Below are 15,522 nucleotides of genomic sequence, written 5' to 3'. Positions count from 1 at the left end.
TCTTTGGACCCCGCTGAGGGCTTCCAGCAGGTACAATGGCATTGGGATGTGTCTTCTCTCCATCTTTCAGGCCCAGCCCCCAAGCCACTCTCCCAGCTTCAACGGGGAAGGGCTGGAAGGGCCCGCAGCCCTAACCAAAGCGCCAGGGCCCCGAGTGAGCACGCTGCTGTCTGGCGCTGGGCCAGAGTACCTGGATCGCCCGGAGGTCGCCCGCAGGGATAGTGCCCCAGCTGAGGGCCGGCCAGCCAAGAGTGACGTGCCCATCCAGCTGCTCAGTGCCACCAACCAGATCCAGAGGCAGGCAGCCGTGCAGCAGCAGATCCCCACCAAGCTGGCCGCCTCCACCAAGGGTGGCAAGGACAAGGGCAGCAAGAGCCGGGGCTCGCAGCGCTGGGAGAGCTCAGGTGAGTCGGACTGCCCCGGCTCCTCGCCTCTGGAGGTGGCGCTGGGAAGAAACCTCAAGGCGCAGCTGGTGTTGTGGCTGAGGCTGCCCACCCCCCACGGGGAGGTCTTTCACTTCAGAAGGCAAAATAGAAACCTCAATTCCGTGCTCCTTTTCCTGCCTTGGCCCTCAAAAGTGGGATCCAGGACAAGGGGGCATCTTGGTGATTCAGAAAGGGGCCTTGGAAATACTTGGGGAGTCAGGTGCCGTGGGCGGGGAGTCACATCAACTGATGCCAGCGCACCCCCACTGAGCTCCACTCTGCGCTGGTCCACGTTCAGTGGGTCCACTGGTGTCCTCACTCCACAGAGGACACACTGGGCGCTGGGGGATGTGTGGAGGAGCAGGCGAGGCCCCCAGCCGAGATCGGGGTACTCTTGTACCTGGAGCCAGGTCGAGTGCCCAGGCTGCGCCTTCTGCCCTCTTTCAGCCTCTTTTGACTTGAAGCAGCCGCTGCTTTTCAACAAGCTCATGGGCAAAGAGGAGAACACGTCTCGGAACCGCCGCTCACTGAGTCCTGTCCTGCTCAGCTCCACACCCCCCTCAGGTGAGCCAGGCCTCCCCCGGCCGCAGGGCCACGAACGGTGCCCAGCAGCTGCTGACCCCCACAACCCCCCTCTCTCTTCCAGACCCCTGCCTCCCAGCCCCAAACCCAGCCCCGGCTGACGTCCCCGCCGAGTACTTCTCTGTCAAGGCCTGGGGGGCAGCCTTCCCACCAGTGGCCCTGTCCTCCACACCACTGGACAAGGAAGAAGCCGGCAAGGAAGATGTCATTTTCTTCTAGAGGCTGTGGCTCAAGGTGCAGACCCCTCCCTGTGTTGTCGACCATCGTGCTCTCTGGGGACCTGTGCCACTATCCCTCTCCCCTTCCCAAACAGGCCTCTGCCACCAACTACTGGGCTGGGGCTGGCCTGCCATCTGTAGGATTAGCAGTGGTGCCTGGGCAACTTTGAAAACCTATTTTTTAATACAAAAAGAAAAGGTTTTAATTGAAGCTGAACCGGAGCTAACCCACAGAGCTGTAATCGCAGCGCCCCCGTGGGGAGAGGAGAGACCAACACCAGACTGTCTTTCCAAGATAGTGACCGAGTGTGGTGGTTCCACAACGAGCACAGTGACAGGCCAGACCCTGACCTGAGGAGGTGCTGCCCCCCAGGTCAGGCACTACAGCCACTAGGAGACACTGGAGCATGTCACTGTGGTACCAGACGGGGCCTGGTGATGTTGGCTCTGTTTGTCCACAGAATCAGGCAGAATGGACTTCCAAAGCAGAGACTTGCGTGGGTTCGTGGTGAACTTCAAGGCCAGGACGCGAGCCCAGGCAAGGGGCAGCACACAGCTCTCCCAGGACAGAGCGTCCCAGGGCAGGGCGGCTGGAGAGTCCAGCCAGTGGCTCGCTGGCTAGCTCTGCAGGCCCTGTAGAAGCAGACACTCGCTGTGAAAGGGGCTGATCTGGAAGGGACTGACTGCAACTCATTTTCATCTTGTGAAGGTTTTCAAAACCTGCTATTGTCACACTCGGTGCTTTCCCGAGGGGCCTTACCAAGGTGGCATGGTTCCACGGGCCTCTTGGACACTGGGCACCAGGGAAGCCAAGTCTAGAGCTTCAGCCAGGGCAGCACACCCTCTAGAGGGTCCCAACCCCAGGTGGAGGGTGCTCAGTGCCTATGAGATAGGCCAGTTTTTCCAGGGTCACTAGGGGGTAGCCCCCAGGGCTGGTGTCCCAGGACAGGGGCAGATGTTATAACAACTCCAGAGGTGGGGTGGAACACTAGAGGGACCACATGTGGCCTGGTTGGTGGCTGTTGCCAGTGAGCGCACAGATGGCTGCCATGAGGGCACCTCATGTCCAGTGGGTTGTCGAACCATATTGTCCACCCTACCCCACCCCACCCCAGGAGGGCAAGGGCCACCAGTCCAGCTGCTCAGCCATGGGTGTCTGGAATGGTGTCACATGTCCAGGAACAGCCTGGTGTGGCAGTGGAGTCAGACCCATGTTCTGCCCTGGCCAAAAGCAAGGCTGGGTGCCAGGGTGGGGAAGGGGCACCCCAAGCCCCTCATGGGACTTGGAACCCAGTATCTCCAGAAGCATTGGTGGGAGGTCTGGGTCCTGGGCGACACAGCCAGCCGGTGACAGGGAGCTGACAGTGGTGCCCGGCGTCTCCCGAGCTGGGCTCTGCCTCCTCGGGAACCGCCCTGACCTCACCCTTGGCCACCGGCCTTTGGCCCCAGCAGAGAGCAAGGAGCAGCGCCCCGCCCCGTGCACGTCCGGACTATCTGTGCCATGTCTGTGATCAGTGTTTGTGTTTTGTACTGAGACTGAGATTCACTGGAGCACTTTAGAAAAGTTGACTTGACTTTAAGTTCCTGTCCTGTCATGAAGAGGAGCTTCTGGGACCGTGCACCTCCACCCATGGGCTCTGTGCAGACCCTCCAAGATGACTCCCCGGGTGATAAGCAGTTCAAGGCCACGGGGTGGAAGCCATCTGAGGAGGTTTCTGGGTGGTGCCAGCAGCAGGGCGGTGCCCTGGGCACCTCACCAGGACCCAGAGGTCACTCATGGGTAGAGCCCAGTCTTATTTGTCAAGTTGGGGGCCGATGTTCCTGTTTCTGAGGGATCTGTACACGTTTTTGTTCATCGTGACTGTGATCTTAGTCCACCCACAATTGTTTTTCCAGTGATTGCAGCATCTCCTCACTGCAGGGCATTGCAGAACCGCCCTAGAACTTAAGACCTGACTCTAGCAATAAAGTGTCCAAGATGAGCATACTGAAGCGGCTGTTCTTTGGGTTTTTGTTTTAGAATCATCTGCCCAAGAGTTGGTGCTGTACTGCTATGTGCGGGTAGGGGTCCCCTGGGACCCCAGGCCCAGGGCCTGCCTGACAGCCAGGCTATGCTGTCCCATCCCTCCTGGGTGGGCCCAGGTCACCTCTCCTGCTGAGTGCACTGCTCCCCCTGCCCCAAGGCTAGGGTGGGGAATTGGGAACACCTCCCAGGCAAGTGACACAGCGCCCGCCCCCCCACTTACCACCAACTCAGACTGGTGATTGGAGCCATCTCGCAGAGAGCCCAGGGCCTGCTTTGGTCTCCGTGAGGAAGCCCCAGGCAGTGATTATATCTAGTCAGCATCCAGATATAATCACTGCCTGGGGCTTCCTCACGGAGACCAAAGTGGCCCCCAGGGGAAGCCAAGGTGCAGAGTACATAGCCAACCAGCCCTGGCTGGGTTCCGTCCCATTTAGCCCAGTCCCTGTGGTCCTGGGATGTCAGCATCCTCAGTAAGGGGGGGAGCCCTGCTGGCTTCTGGGTGCTCCAGGGCCCACCAGCCTCTTTGCTTCCCAAGCAAGTCCTCCTTAACAGCCAGAGATCCTTTGGGGCCTGGTCCCCTGGAATGGTCCTGCCCTCCCCCGCAACCTGAAGAGGCAGCCCAGGGAGGGGCACTGGGCAGGGGGTCTGATCACATGACAGGTAGAGCCAGTGCCTACAGGGCTGCCAACCTGTCGGGTGGGGTACCTGTGATCCAGGTGTAAGTCACCGGGCCTCCAGACAGGCAGGCAGTGCTGTGACCCCACCCTCATCCCACCAGTGCCCCTGGGTGATGGGAAGCCAGAGCACATTCCCACCACCGACTCAGCCCAGAGGGAGCCCCCCTGACAGGTGGATGGGGCAAGGGGCTCCAGCCAGGCACCAGGTGAGGTCCCTGCATCCTATGCTGCCTCCAGCAGCCCTCCAATCCAGCTGTCCCCACCAGGTAGCTTCCTAGTAAAAGAACAAAACGCAGTTGAAACCACAGGAGGCTTCAGGAACTGTAAACATGGCCTTTTACATTGGCTCTTCTGAGTGTTGTGAGCCATGAGGGAGGGGCACCCTTCCCTCTGCTGCCAGTTCTCTGATGGGATGTGGAGAGTTACAGGACAGGTCAAGAGCAAGGGGTGGGCGTGAGTGGGCCACCACCTGCCGACCCGCGGCATTCTCAAACATCAGACTGGATAACAAGCTTGCCTGGTCCTGCCGTGCTCCCCATGGGCTGGGAGATGGAGCTCAGGCATCTCCAGGGATGCTCAGAGCCTAAGACTTGCTCAGACGGGCCCTGAATGGACAATGGCAGCCCTGGGTCCAGCCCCTCCCCGTCCCAGGCCCACAGGAACGCCAACCTGTTGAACCGCCCAGGGCAGGAGCCTGCTGGCAGAGGCGAAGCGAATGTGCTGGCCAAGGATGTTCCAGAAGGCAGAAGGGGAGGCATGACTTCCTACCAGAGCTCCAGCCCATGGGAAGCTGGACCCCAGCTTGTTGCCATGTCCAGAGGAGCCCCTGCACAGCCTCCCTAAGATAAGGCACAGGGGCGCCCCGGCCCCTCTGCAGAGAAAGAGCAAGTGGCCACAGACAGGAGGGCCCAGAGTTCGGGAATAAGCTCACACCCAGCCTGCAGCAGCCCCACAGCATTTAATTGACTCTCATTCAGACCTTCCTCACGCACCCCCTGGTGCAGGCCACCTGTCCCTGCTCCCCCGCTCGCCTTTACTGGATTCAGTACTCCAGCCTGCGGTGCCCTTATTCTCTGCACAGACTCGTGGGATCTTTCCGCTCTGCCCCGGAGAGAAGCCTACCCAGAGGACGCTGGTCCTGGGGGGCCACAGGTGCACCTGGCCTTGATTTGCTCCATGAAAGACCCAGCTCCCACCCGGGCCATCGTTGCCCTTGGGAAGGGACCCTCATTGGGCTTCCAGCCGAGTCCATGGGCACCTGGGTCCCATCAGGGGTCAGCGTTGGCCTGGCCACCGGCCTGGACTGCCTGGTACACGCTGAGGAGGGAGGAGATGGTACCCAGGAGGCCCACCACCCACGGGGGCAAGCAGCCAGACCACAGGATGCCCGGGGGTAGCCAGTGCACTGCGTTGGCTAGGTCAGCCAAGTTGCTCAGCAGGGTCAGCACCTCCGACCGGATCTGGGCCTCCACGGCCCTCTGCTTGCCCCGGGGCCACCAGCTGTGGGAGGAGAGATGGCACTCGTGTAGGGCAATGAGTGCTTGGGAGGAAGAGGGCCCACAGCCTGAGCCTCGGATCCAACCCCCCTAACCCACCTCCACCCCCGCCCCCCGACCTTCTGGAGGCAGGCAGCTCCAGGGCCTACACCCATTGCCGCCCTAGCCCGTGTTCTTTCCCAGGATGAGACAGGACCAACCTTGGTCCTCAAGACAGACTCTACCTCTGCTCATCCTCCCTGATGGGGATCCGGCCGCGAAGGCTCAACCCTCGAGTCGTGGCTCTGCATTTCCTGTCTGTGAGGCCTCCAGCTGGCCTTGGGTGCCCCATCTGTAAAGGTGCTATCATCCACCCAAGGTTGCCCTGAGGCCCCTCAATCTTGCCCACATCACACCCCAGCACAGGGCCTGCACAGGGCAGGGTTGACCACTGGTGACTCTGGACACTCCCTGGCTGGAAAACCCACGGGGGACCCCAGCCTGCAGGAAGTCGGCCTTTCTAAAACTGGGGCAAAACCCTGGACATCATACCTTAGGGAGGCTACCTGGGGGCTCCTCAGCCTCCGTCTCAGCTTCAGGACCATCCACAGGGACCTGCAACACCGCAGAGGATGGGGTGGGAAGAGCAGGCTGGGGGCTCAAGCCCAGGGGGGCTCCCCGCCTGCCACTGGGCCTCAGGTTCCCTATAAACTTTGCTGAACAGGTGGTTCCAACCATCCCGCACCCTCCTGGAGCCCCGGGCTGCTGGGGACTTGTTCTGAATGCAGACCTCTCCTCCCCCATCTGCCCAGGTATATCCAGTGCTTCCAGCCAGCCAGGCTCCAGCCCAGCCTCTGCAAACCACTGGCCCAGAACCACAGCTCAAAGAAATACTGGGCCACATGCAGTGTTTATGGCCCATCCCACAGGCCACTCCTCTACAGATAAGGACACTGAGGCAGGCCCCCACCTGGACTGGCCTGAGAAAGCTGCTTCCCCTCCCACACGTGCACCCCTGACACTGGCTGAACCTGTCTAAGGTGAGGCTAAATGACCTTCTCTGTGTGAGAGCTGGTGACTGCAGCCTGAGGTGGTGGCCACCAGACGGGCATACCCTAGTGTTCCCTGGGGTTTCTGGGGGGCCCGCATGGTGTCTGTCCACCCCGGCTGCTGTGCCTGGCCCTTGCGCCCTGCAGCCTGGGTGTGCTGGCCTGGGTCAGACTTCCTGACTGGGGTCCACCTCCCTGGCCACTGTGTGCCCCCCCACTGGGTGACATGTCCCCTGAGGGTATATAGGACAGTGGATCTGTATCAGAACCACCTGGGGACTCGGGCAAAATGATGATTCCCGGGATTCCCTGGACCCAAAGAATCAGAACCGCTGAGTGCCGGGCACCTATATTTCAAAGGCCTCCCAGGTGACTCTCTGGCACCCTGGGGTCTTAGGGATACCTGGTCATGACGAGCACACACCAAATGCTCCCCGACCCCCACGCCCCTGCTCATGCCAAATACTGAGAAAGGCTGTCTTTTCTAGATGCTCGAAAAATAAATGGAATAATAGGTAGGACATATTCATCCTAAAAATACGCTTTTGAAGGTGGTGAAAATACTCTGTGTGATGCCGCAGTGGTGAATCATGTCATCATTCATTTGTCCAAATTCATAAAACATGCAACACAAAGAGTGAACCCTAAGGTTAACTATGGACTTGGGGTGATAATAGTGTCAGTGTCAGTTCATTGACTGGCCTGTAACAAATTGATCTGGTGCCACGTTGACGGTGGGGGAAGCTGTGCGTGTACAGGCGATATGTGGACACCCGCTTTACTTCCGGCTCAATTTTGCTGTGAATCTAAAACTGCTCTAAAAAAATAAAGTCTCTATCAAAAAAATTTAACAGAGGCAGTTCCCCAGTGGCTCAGTGGGTTAAGGATTCAGTGTTGTCACTACCGTGGCTCAGGGTACTGCTCTGGCGCAGGTTTGATGTCTAGCCCCAGAACTCCTGCATGCCGCGGGCACAGCCAAAAATAATTAATTAATTAATGGAACCAAGAATGCCCCTGAAGCAGGAACAGGAAGTCACAAGGCACCCTAAGGAGAGGCCATGAGCTGTGGCCCCCAGGAGGTCTGGCCTCAGCGCATCCAGCCCCGGCTCTGGACCTCACAGAGAAGGACGATGCCAAGAGCCACAGGCCTCACTCCACAGACAGGCATGGAGAGGGGAGCTCACAACAGGCAGGAGCCACGTCTGTGAAACAGGAGAGCAGAAACAAGAAATGTGTCGGCGGAGCATCAAAAATCAAAGGCTGGGAAGAATCACCAGAGTATAAAGAGTGGGGGTCTCTGGGTGGGACTGCGGGCAATCAGAATCTTCCACCCTGGGGTTTGGTCATTTTCCAGGCCATCTCCGATAAACAAATAATTGGGGGCATGGGGGAGACAAGGGCTACTGGAGGTCAGTGTATGCCAAGGGACAAGTGACAGCAGACAGGAGCGCTGCCCCGCCACACCCGGAGGTCAGGGGTGGCCTCACCTCCCTTCGAGGAGCTGAGAGACCTTTGCTGCCATGAAACACGGGCACTGGAGGGGCCCTGCTTTGCCCTTGCTTTCTGGGACAGGAGACTCTGAACTCAGCAAGTTTGCAGAGGAGAAAATGGGAGGAAACCATTATTTTTTTAAATTCTAGAAACCTTACAGTTTTTGGAAGCCGGGGCCAGTCTGGAGACTCCTGGCTGTTTTATCCGAGGATGTTTGCTGATGACAGTGCAAGCAGAACTTAGGGACTGGGGTAAAGGCAGCCACACCAGCTACTTCCGTTCAGGCTCCAGAGTTATTTCCTGGGTTTGACCGGCACAATCATGGCCCCACAAAGATGTCCACTTTTTTTTTTTTTTTTTTTTTTAGGGTCATACCCTCAGCATAAGGAAGTTCCCGGGGTAGGGGCTGAATCAGAGCTGCAGCTGCCAGCCTACACTACAGGCACAGCAATACCAGATCAGAGCCGAGTTTGCGACCTACACCACAGCTCACAGCAATGCCTGATCCTTAACCCACTGACAGGGCCAGTCATTGAACCCAAGTCCTCATGGATACTAGTCAGGTTCATTAACCACTGAGCCATAGCAGGAACTTTTTTTTTTTTTTTTTAATGTCCACATCCTATCTCCACGATTATGATGTGAATTCCCTTACATGGCAAAAAAAAAAAAAAAAAAAAAAAAAAAAAAAAGACTTTCCAAATTGTTAAGGTCTGGAGATGGGAGGTTATCTGGGTGGGCTCAGTGTCATCACAAGGACCCTCATAAGAAGGAGGCAGGAGGAGTTCCCGTCGTGGCGCAGTGGTTAACGAATCCGACTAGGAACCATGAGGTTTCGGGTTCGGTCCCTGCCCTTGCTCAGTGGGTTAACGATCCGGCTTTGCCGTGAGCTGTGGTGTAGGTCGCAGACGCGGCTCGGATCCCGCGTTGCTGTGGCTCTGGCGTAGGCTAGTGGCTACAGCTCCGATTCGACCCCTAGCCTGGGAACCTCCATATGCCGCAGGAGTGGCCCAAAGAAATAGCAAAAAGACAAAAAAAAAAAAAAAAAAAAAGAAGGAGGCAGGAGGCTCAGAGTCAGAGAAGGAGATGTGACAGCAGAAGCAGAGGCTGGAGTGAGGTGCTTCAGAGATAAGGGGAGGGGACCAGGCAGCAAGGAAGGCAGGCAGTCCCTAGAAGCTGAAAAAGCCCGGTGCTTCTCTCTGGAGCCTCTAGAAGGAACACAAGCCCTGCCCACACCTTGATTTTAGCCTAGTGAGACCCATTTTGGTCTTCCAACCTCCAGAACTGTTAAGATGATCAAATGTGTGTTGCTTAAAGCCACTAAGTCCGTGGAAATGTTTCAACAGCAATAGGGGAACAAATACAATGGGATGGTGACAGGAATTGGAAAAAGCAGAAGAGACAAAGACACATGTGCCTCCAGCATGTCTGACAGCCCTGGGGGATCTCGGGGGTTCCCTTCCAGGCTCCTGGAGGGCTGGGCGGCGACACTGCTTACCTAGCAATCCCTAGGAGCAGGGAGAGGCCCCAGAAGGTTGTGCTCAGTGTCCACCACCGGGCAGAGTCCACGTGGAGGATTTTGGCATCAGCAGCCCAAGCAACGTGCTCACAGGGGTAGTAGAGCTGGTCGGCCAGGTTGCCCAGAACAGACACACAGCGGACAAAGACGTCCTCCTCCTGCGGGGCCAGGAGAGAGGCGGGAGGGCCTGGGGTTGGACCTACCCACCGCCCATTTGGAGGGGCAGTCAGGCCATGCCAGGAGGCAGTCCCAAGGCAATGCCTAGGCCTGGCAGGCTGGCCCAGGGCTGACACCACAAGAGAAGAGAGGCCTGACTTCTCAGCAGTTGGGGCGACATTGCCCACTGGAGCAGTGGGTCTCAATTCAGCCACACAGTGGAGCCGCCGGGGAGTTCGAAAAACCCCACACCCAGCCCCCAGCCCCAGATTCCTCAACAGAGCTGGGGTACACCCTGGCATTGGGAAGTCTCTTTTTTTTTTTTCACTTTTTAGGACCATCGCCGCAGCATACAGAGGTGCCCAGGCTAGGAATGGAATCAGAGCTACAGCTGCCGGCCTATACCACAGCCACAGCAAAGCAGGACAAAAGCTGCATCTGCAACCTACACCACAGCTCACAGCAACGCTGGATCTTTAACCCCTTGAGCAAGGCCAGGGATCAAACCCACAACTTCATGATTCCTAGTTGGATTCATTTCCTCTGCATCAAGATGGGAACTCCAGGAAGTCTTTTTTTTTTTTAATTTTCCTTCTTCAGCCATTGCCATGGCATATGGAAGTTCCCAGGCCAAGGGTGGAATCCGAGCCTCCACAGAGACAAGCCAGATCATTAACCCACTGGGCCACAGCAGGAACTCCAGGAATTATTTTTTAAGTTCCCAGATGACTCTCGCATAGGACAGCGTGGGACGTCCTCCATCAGAGCCTTCCTAGTTCCTGTGCAGGGTCTCCAGGCAAAGCTCTCTGGTACAGGACCCTGAGTGGGGAGCAGGGGACCCAGCCCTGCAGCAAAGCTTGACCAGGCAGACTGGGGTACCAACTCCAAGCAGCTACTATGCTGCAAGGCTTAGGTCACCTCCCCCAAATCAGCCCCATAAATAGGCAAACTGAGGCACTTAGGGTGAGCTGCCACCTGCCCCATCTCATCCAGGGATGGGCCTCAGGGCACTGAACTGCAAATCCCACACTCTCCAACCCTGAGTTCTGAACCTGGCCTGTAGCCAGCAAGGCAAGGCCAATTGAGGCAGCAGGGGCCTCTTCCCTGGGCTCCGCCCCTCAGGGCCAAGCCCCCTCCAGGCCGCAAAGCTGGTTGAGTCCCCAGCCAAGGCCCTCACTTCCCTGCCTTTACCTCCGTCTTCCCAGGAATCCTCCCAAGGCCCACCAATGCTTGCTTCCCCCCTTTTTTCCTACTGGCCAGCCTTCCATTGGGTTTGGAACCTCACTCCAGCTCCCCCATCCTGCCTGGGGTGTTCTGGCACACTTCACCCCTCCATGACCATAGGCCTCCACCCCCACCCCAGTGTGCTCATTCGTCCGCTGTTTTCTGAGAAGCATCAAGGTCCATACCCTAAATGGGGGAGGAGGAGAATCCCATGGGGGTTGGGGGGGTATAGACATATAAAGAGAAGACCCAACAAAAGAGGTTCTTGTCTGGCCAAGGGATATACAAGATGCAAAGAGCCCCCCACCCCTTGCCTGGGGACTAGGGAGAGTTTTCACAGAGATGGGGAGTGGCAGGAGATCCTCTGGGGATGCACAGGAAGCATACCCTAATCAAAGAAGAGGCCGCCTTGCTGTACAGTGGGAAAATAAAATTAAAAAAAAAAAAATAAATAAATCTTCTTGGATTGAAAAAAAAAAAAAAAAAAAAAAAAAAAAAAAAAAAAAGAAGAGGCCGAAGAGAAGGGTGTCAAAACAGGAGGGTTCAAGGAAACCCTTGAGATTTGGGATGATCGAGCCATGGGGCTGGGGCAGAACGGGAGAGCATCTGAGCCAATGGCTGAGAAGACACCCCAGGAAAACAGGGGGAATGGGGCAGGGCAGCCCAGGAAGCAGGTGTGACTCAGCCATGCTGGCCCAGGGCAGCTTCTCATCCCCTGGGGGAGGGGACAAGACTGCACCACCTGCCCCCCCCACACACACACCACAGGAGGAACACTGCTGTAGACCCACCAGCACTCCTGTGGAAGGATGCAGTTCTAACAGCAGAATGTTGTAAATAATCACCATGTCCAACAGGGGATCAGTTACATAAATCACCATACAGCGACATGGCAGAGTATTACGTGGCCCTAAAGAAGAGTTCCTTTCGGATTGATATGGAATGACCTCTAAGTTGTACTCTTAAGTGAAAAAAGCAAGTGGCAGAAGAGTGTAAATGGCATACAACTATTTATGTGAGCAATGCATATCTGCCTGAGGAGCTAAGGGGATCTCATGAAAGAAACACAAGAGGTGAAAATTGTGGCTGCCTCTGAGGAAGAAAACTGGTGGCCATGGGAATTGGGAGGGAAAGACTTTTTTTATTATAGTCTTCTGGATGTGCAAATGTATTAACTATTGATTGACTGATTCTGGCTGCACCCATGGCATGCACAAGTTCCCCAGTCAGGGATCAAACCCGCACCACAGCAGTAGCCAGAGCCATAGCAGTGATAAGGCCAGATCCTTAATCCGCTGAGCCACCAGGGAAGTCAGCTATTTTTCTTTTTCTTTTTCGGGCCGAACCTGAGGCATGTGGAAGTTCCCAGGCTAGGGGTCGAATTAGAGCTGCAGCTGAGGCCTACCCCACAGCCACAGCGATGCCCAATTCAAGCTGCATCTGCAACCTATGCTGCAGCTTGTGGCAATGTGGGATCCTTAACCCACTGAGGGAGGGCAGGGACTGAACTCGCATCTTCACGGATACTAGTTGGGTTCTTAACCCACTGAGCCACAACAGGAATTCCACAGCTAATTTTTTAATTGAAACTGAAATGAGAACATGTCTCCCCCTCCAAAAAAAGTAAAATTGAAAATAATCATAAAATGCTCATAAAGACCAGACCATAAGACGCCAACTTCACAGGGTCCACACCCCCTCCCAACAACCCCACGCCCCCTGTTACCTCTGCCCCAAGGCCGTACTGCTTAGTGTAGACAAACATGGCCAGGTCATCAAAGAGTCGCAGGATGGTCCTGCAGTGGCTGAGTTGGGAGGACAGTACCAGCAGGCGCGTCCCCACTTCTGACCTGGTAGCACGCTGCTCCACCAGGACCCCGCCCACCAGCTGGCAGCAGTAACCCAGCGTTCGGATCTGTGGGAAACCAGAAGTCGTCAGCATGGCCGTGCTGCAAGACTGATTTGGATCACCCCTGACCTGGGCCCTGTGGGATCAAGTGGGAGGAAGAGTCTACATCAACAAACTTCTGGTAAAAGCCAAAAGTTTAAAAAGATACTTGTAGGTGGGCCAAATGGAGAAACATGACATGACTGGCTAAAAGGCACTGTGGAGGCTAACAGAGGGCTGGCCCATGTTTGCTGAGGGGCACAGCCTTTGGAGACATATGTGATGGGGACAAGAAAAAGAAACCCCCATTTCCCACCTCCTAGATCCTCCTTTTCCCAGCGGACAAGAGGTCTATGTGGAAATGGATATATATTTGTATTTGCCTGGCTGGACCAACATCCACGGCTGGACTGGGGATTGGGGAGGTGACCGGGCCTAACCCAATGGACAAAAGGATAACCTGCTATTACTTTAGTGAGAAGGAAGCCACTTAGTGGATGATTTGGGGCATTGTGAACTGTGTCCACCCTTATATCTTTACTTCATCTGCTTTTTTCTTTTTTTTCATTTTTGGCTGCCCTGTGGCACATGGAGTTCCCAGACCAGGGATCAGATCGGAGCCACAGTCTCTACCTAAGCTGCAGCTGCGGCAATGTCAGATCCTCAACCCAGTGTGCCGGGCTGGGGATTGAACATGTGTCCCAGCGCTCCCAAGATGCCGTTAATCCCATTGCACCGGGGGAGTTCCTCATCTGCTTTTATTTATTTATTTTTAGCTTTTTAGGGCTGCACCCATGGCATATGGAAGTTCTCAGGCTAGGGGTTGAATCAGAGCTACAACTGCCGGCCTATACCACAGCCAACAACTCAGGATCTGAGCCGCATATGCAACCTACACCACAGCTCACAGCAACACTGGATCCTTAACCCTCTGAGTGAGGCCAGGGATCCAACCCGCATCCTCATGTATACTAGTCGGGTTCATGGGCTCATCACCACTGAGCCACAACAGAACTCTCTCATCTTTTAGAAGTTGCTTTTTTAATTGTTCTATATATTATTTTCACATATAATTCCTTTTCAGCACCCTTGTTATGGCAAAATGTTGCAATTTAAATGTCCAGCCTGGGGGCATTTAAAACCTGAATACCCACTCATAGGGGATTTGACTAGAACCTAAATACCTGCCACTGGTACATTCCCGGAGACTGATTGGGATGAGCTCAGAGTCTGACCTCGGGGCCTGGGAGAAACAATCTAAATGCCCAACCAGGAGTTCCCGTCGCGGCTCTGTGGTTAACGAATCCACAGAGGTTGCAGGTTTGATCCCTGGCCTTGATTAGTGGGTTAAGGATCTGGCACTGCTGTGAGCTGTGGTGTAGGCCGCAGACGTGGCTCGGATCCTGAGTTGCTGTGGCTCCGGCGTAGGCTGGTGGCTACAGCTCCGATTGGACCCCTAGCCTGGGAACCTCCATATACCGCGGGAGCAGCCCAAAAAATGGCAAAAAGACAAAATAAATAAATAAATTTTAAAAAGCCCAACCAGAGGTCATGTGGTCAAACCTCAATATCCAGCCACAGGGAAAGGCCTGCAAAATCTTAGATCCCTATGTGAGATTTTATTATTTTGGCCGTGCCCGCAGCATGTGGAAGTTCCCAGGCCAGGGACTGAACCCAGCCACAGCAGTGACAATGCTAAACCCTTAGCCACTAGACCACCAGGGAACTCTCCTATATGAGATTGTTTGGATAACCATGGGAAAAGCTACAGTGGCCTAGTCAGATCCTAAAACATAGGCCTGTTTGGCATGGAAATGTCCAGCCAGGTTGAATCTGCCAGAACAACCTAAGTGTCCAACTATAAGGGGGTTTGGTCAGAACCCAAATGACCAGCCATAGGGGGAGCCCTGCAACACCCTCAATCATATGATATTGTTTGGATGCAAACTACTGCAGTGATCTGGTAGGATCCCAATGTGCAAACGTCAGGATCTGGTTGATACTGTAACCGACCAGTCACGACGGGACGGCCGGAACAATCTAAATGTCCACCGCTAAGGGACAGGGTTGGAGCCCAGCTCCGACAGGGCCTCTGCCATGGGGGACCTTGAGTGACCCCGCTCCCTCTCTGGCTTCAGTTTCCCAGTCTCTGAGCTTTGATCCGACTCCGGGACCTCTGGCCGCGTTCCACCCCAGCCTCACCAGGCGGTCGCGGCCCCTATACGACTCCAGCGCCGACGCCAGACCGCTCAGGGCCGCCATGGTGCCTCCGCTGTGACGTCACCGTGACGTCTGCGCGGCGCGCCAGGGGGCGGACTCAGCGCGAGGCCGCGCTCCCGGAACGTTCTGCGCAGACGCGGTTGCGACTCTTTGTTCCGGAACCGGCCCTTTGTCTGTTTCTGGGAGAGACAGGGTTTGCAGTTCTGGGGCTGGCACGTGCGCGCTTCTCCGGGTTTGTGCACCCTGGCGGCCCTCGGAGCTCGTTGTCGTCTGCCCGCCCCCAGGCAACCCGTGTTTTCCACGTTAACCAACCACACACACACATTAAAAAAAGGAAAAAAAATCCAAACAAGAGCATCGACGTGTTTGCTGTGGTCCAGGAAGGGAGTTTTCTTTTTTTAATTTTTCTGCTTCCCCCTTTCCGCATTGTCTGTTTGTCTATAGGGAGCATGGGTTGTTGTTGTCCTTTCACATAAGACATTTTTAGAAAGTTAGGGAAACGCTACAGAATCAGTCTAGAAGAATAGACAAGAGTCAACAGTTCCCTAGCAGAGTGGCACCTGAGAGGAAAA

The 15,522-nt window shown here is 55.7% G+C and overlaps 2 protein-coding genes across 18 annotated transcripts in view; one reads left to right on the top strand and one right to left on the bottom strand.

Moving 5' to 3' along the window:
- ARHGEF18 (Rho/Rac guanine nucleotide exchange factor 18) overlaps positions 1-3,217 on the top strand; it is a 96,418-nt gene extending 93,201 nt beyond the window's left edge. For 6 of the 14 annotated variants that reach the window (XM_021083927.1, XM_021083932.1, XM_021083928.1 and 3 more), the window contains 3 exons: positions 71-404; positions 873-989; positions 1,072-3,217. In XM_021083927.1, the coding sequence (XP_020939586.1) occupies positions 71-404; positions 873-989; positions 1,072-1,226 (606 nt within the window). In that variant the 3' untranslated portion in view covers positions 1,227-3,217. Of the gene's footprint in view, positions 1-70; positions 990-1,071 lie in introns of all 14 variants that reach the window. The other 8 variants (XM_021083931.1, XM_021083933.1, XM_021083924.1 and 5 more) reach the window with 3 other exon arrangements.
- PEX11G (peroxisomal biogenesis factor 11 gamma) lies at positions 4,868-15,024 on the bottom strand. 4 transcript variants are annotated; one of them, XM_021083938.1, is made up of 6 exons: positions 14,933-15,020; positions 12,569-12,757; positions 9,442-9,620; positions 5,956-6,018; positions 5,649-5,766; positions 5,300-5,428 (listed from the first exon to the last, which is right to left on the bottom strand). In XM_021083938.1, exons 1-5 carry the CDS (start codon positions 14,990-14,992, stop codon positions 5,655-5,657), a joined length of 603 nt encoding a protein of 200 aa, XP_020939597.1. In that variant the 5' UTR covers positions 14,993-15,020; the 3' UTR covers positions 5,300-5,428; positions 5,649-5,654. The 4 variants fall into 4 exon arrangements, 3 of the variants coding, with proteins under 3 accessions (XP_020939595.1, XP_020939596.1, XP_020939597.1); XR_002341677.1 differs by having other exon boundaries at positions 4,868-5,428; positions 5,649-6,018; XM_021083936.1 differs by lacking the exon at positions 5,649-5,766 and having other exon boundaries at positions 4,868-5,428; positions 14,933-15,024.

This window comes from Sus scrofa, chromosome 2 (assembly GCF_000003025.6).
Source record: "Sus scrofa isolate TJ Tabasco breed Duroc chromosome 2, Sscrofa11.1, whole genome shotgun sequence".
Lineage (NCBI taxonomy): Eukaryota > Metazoa > Chordata > Mammalia > Artiodactyla > Suidae > Sus > Sus scrofa.
The sequence above is the reverse complement of the archived record's forward strand: the minus strand, read 5'-3'. Positions and strand labels throughout refer to the sequence as shown.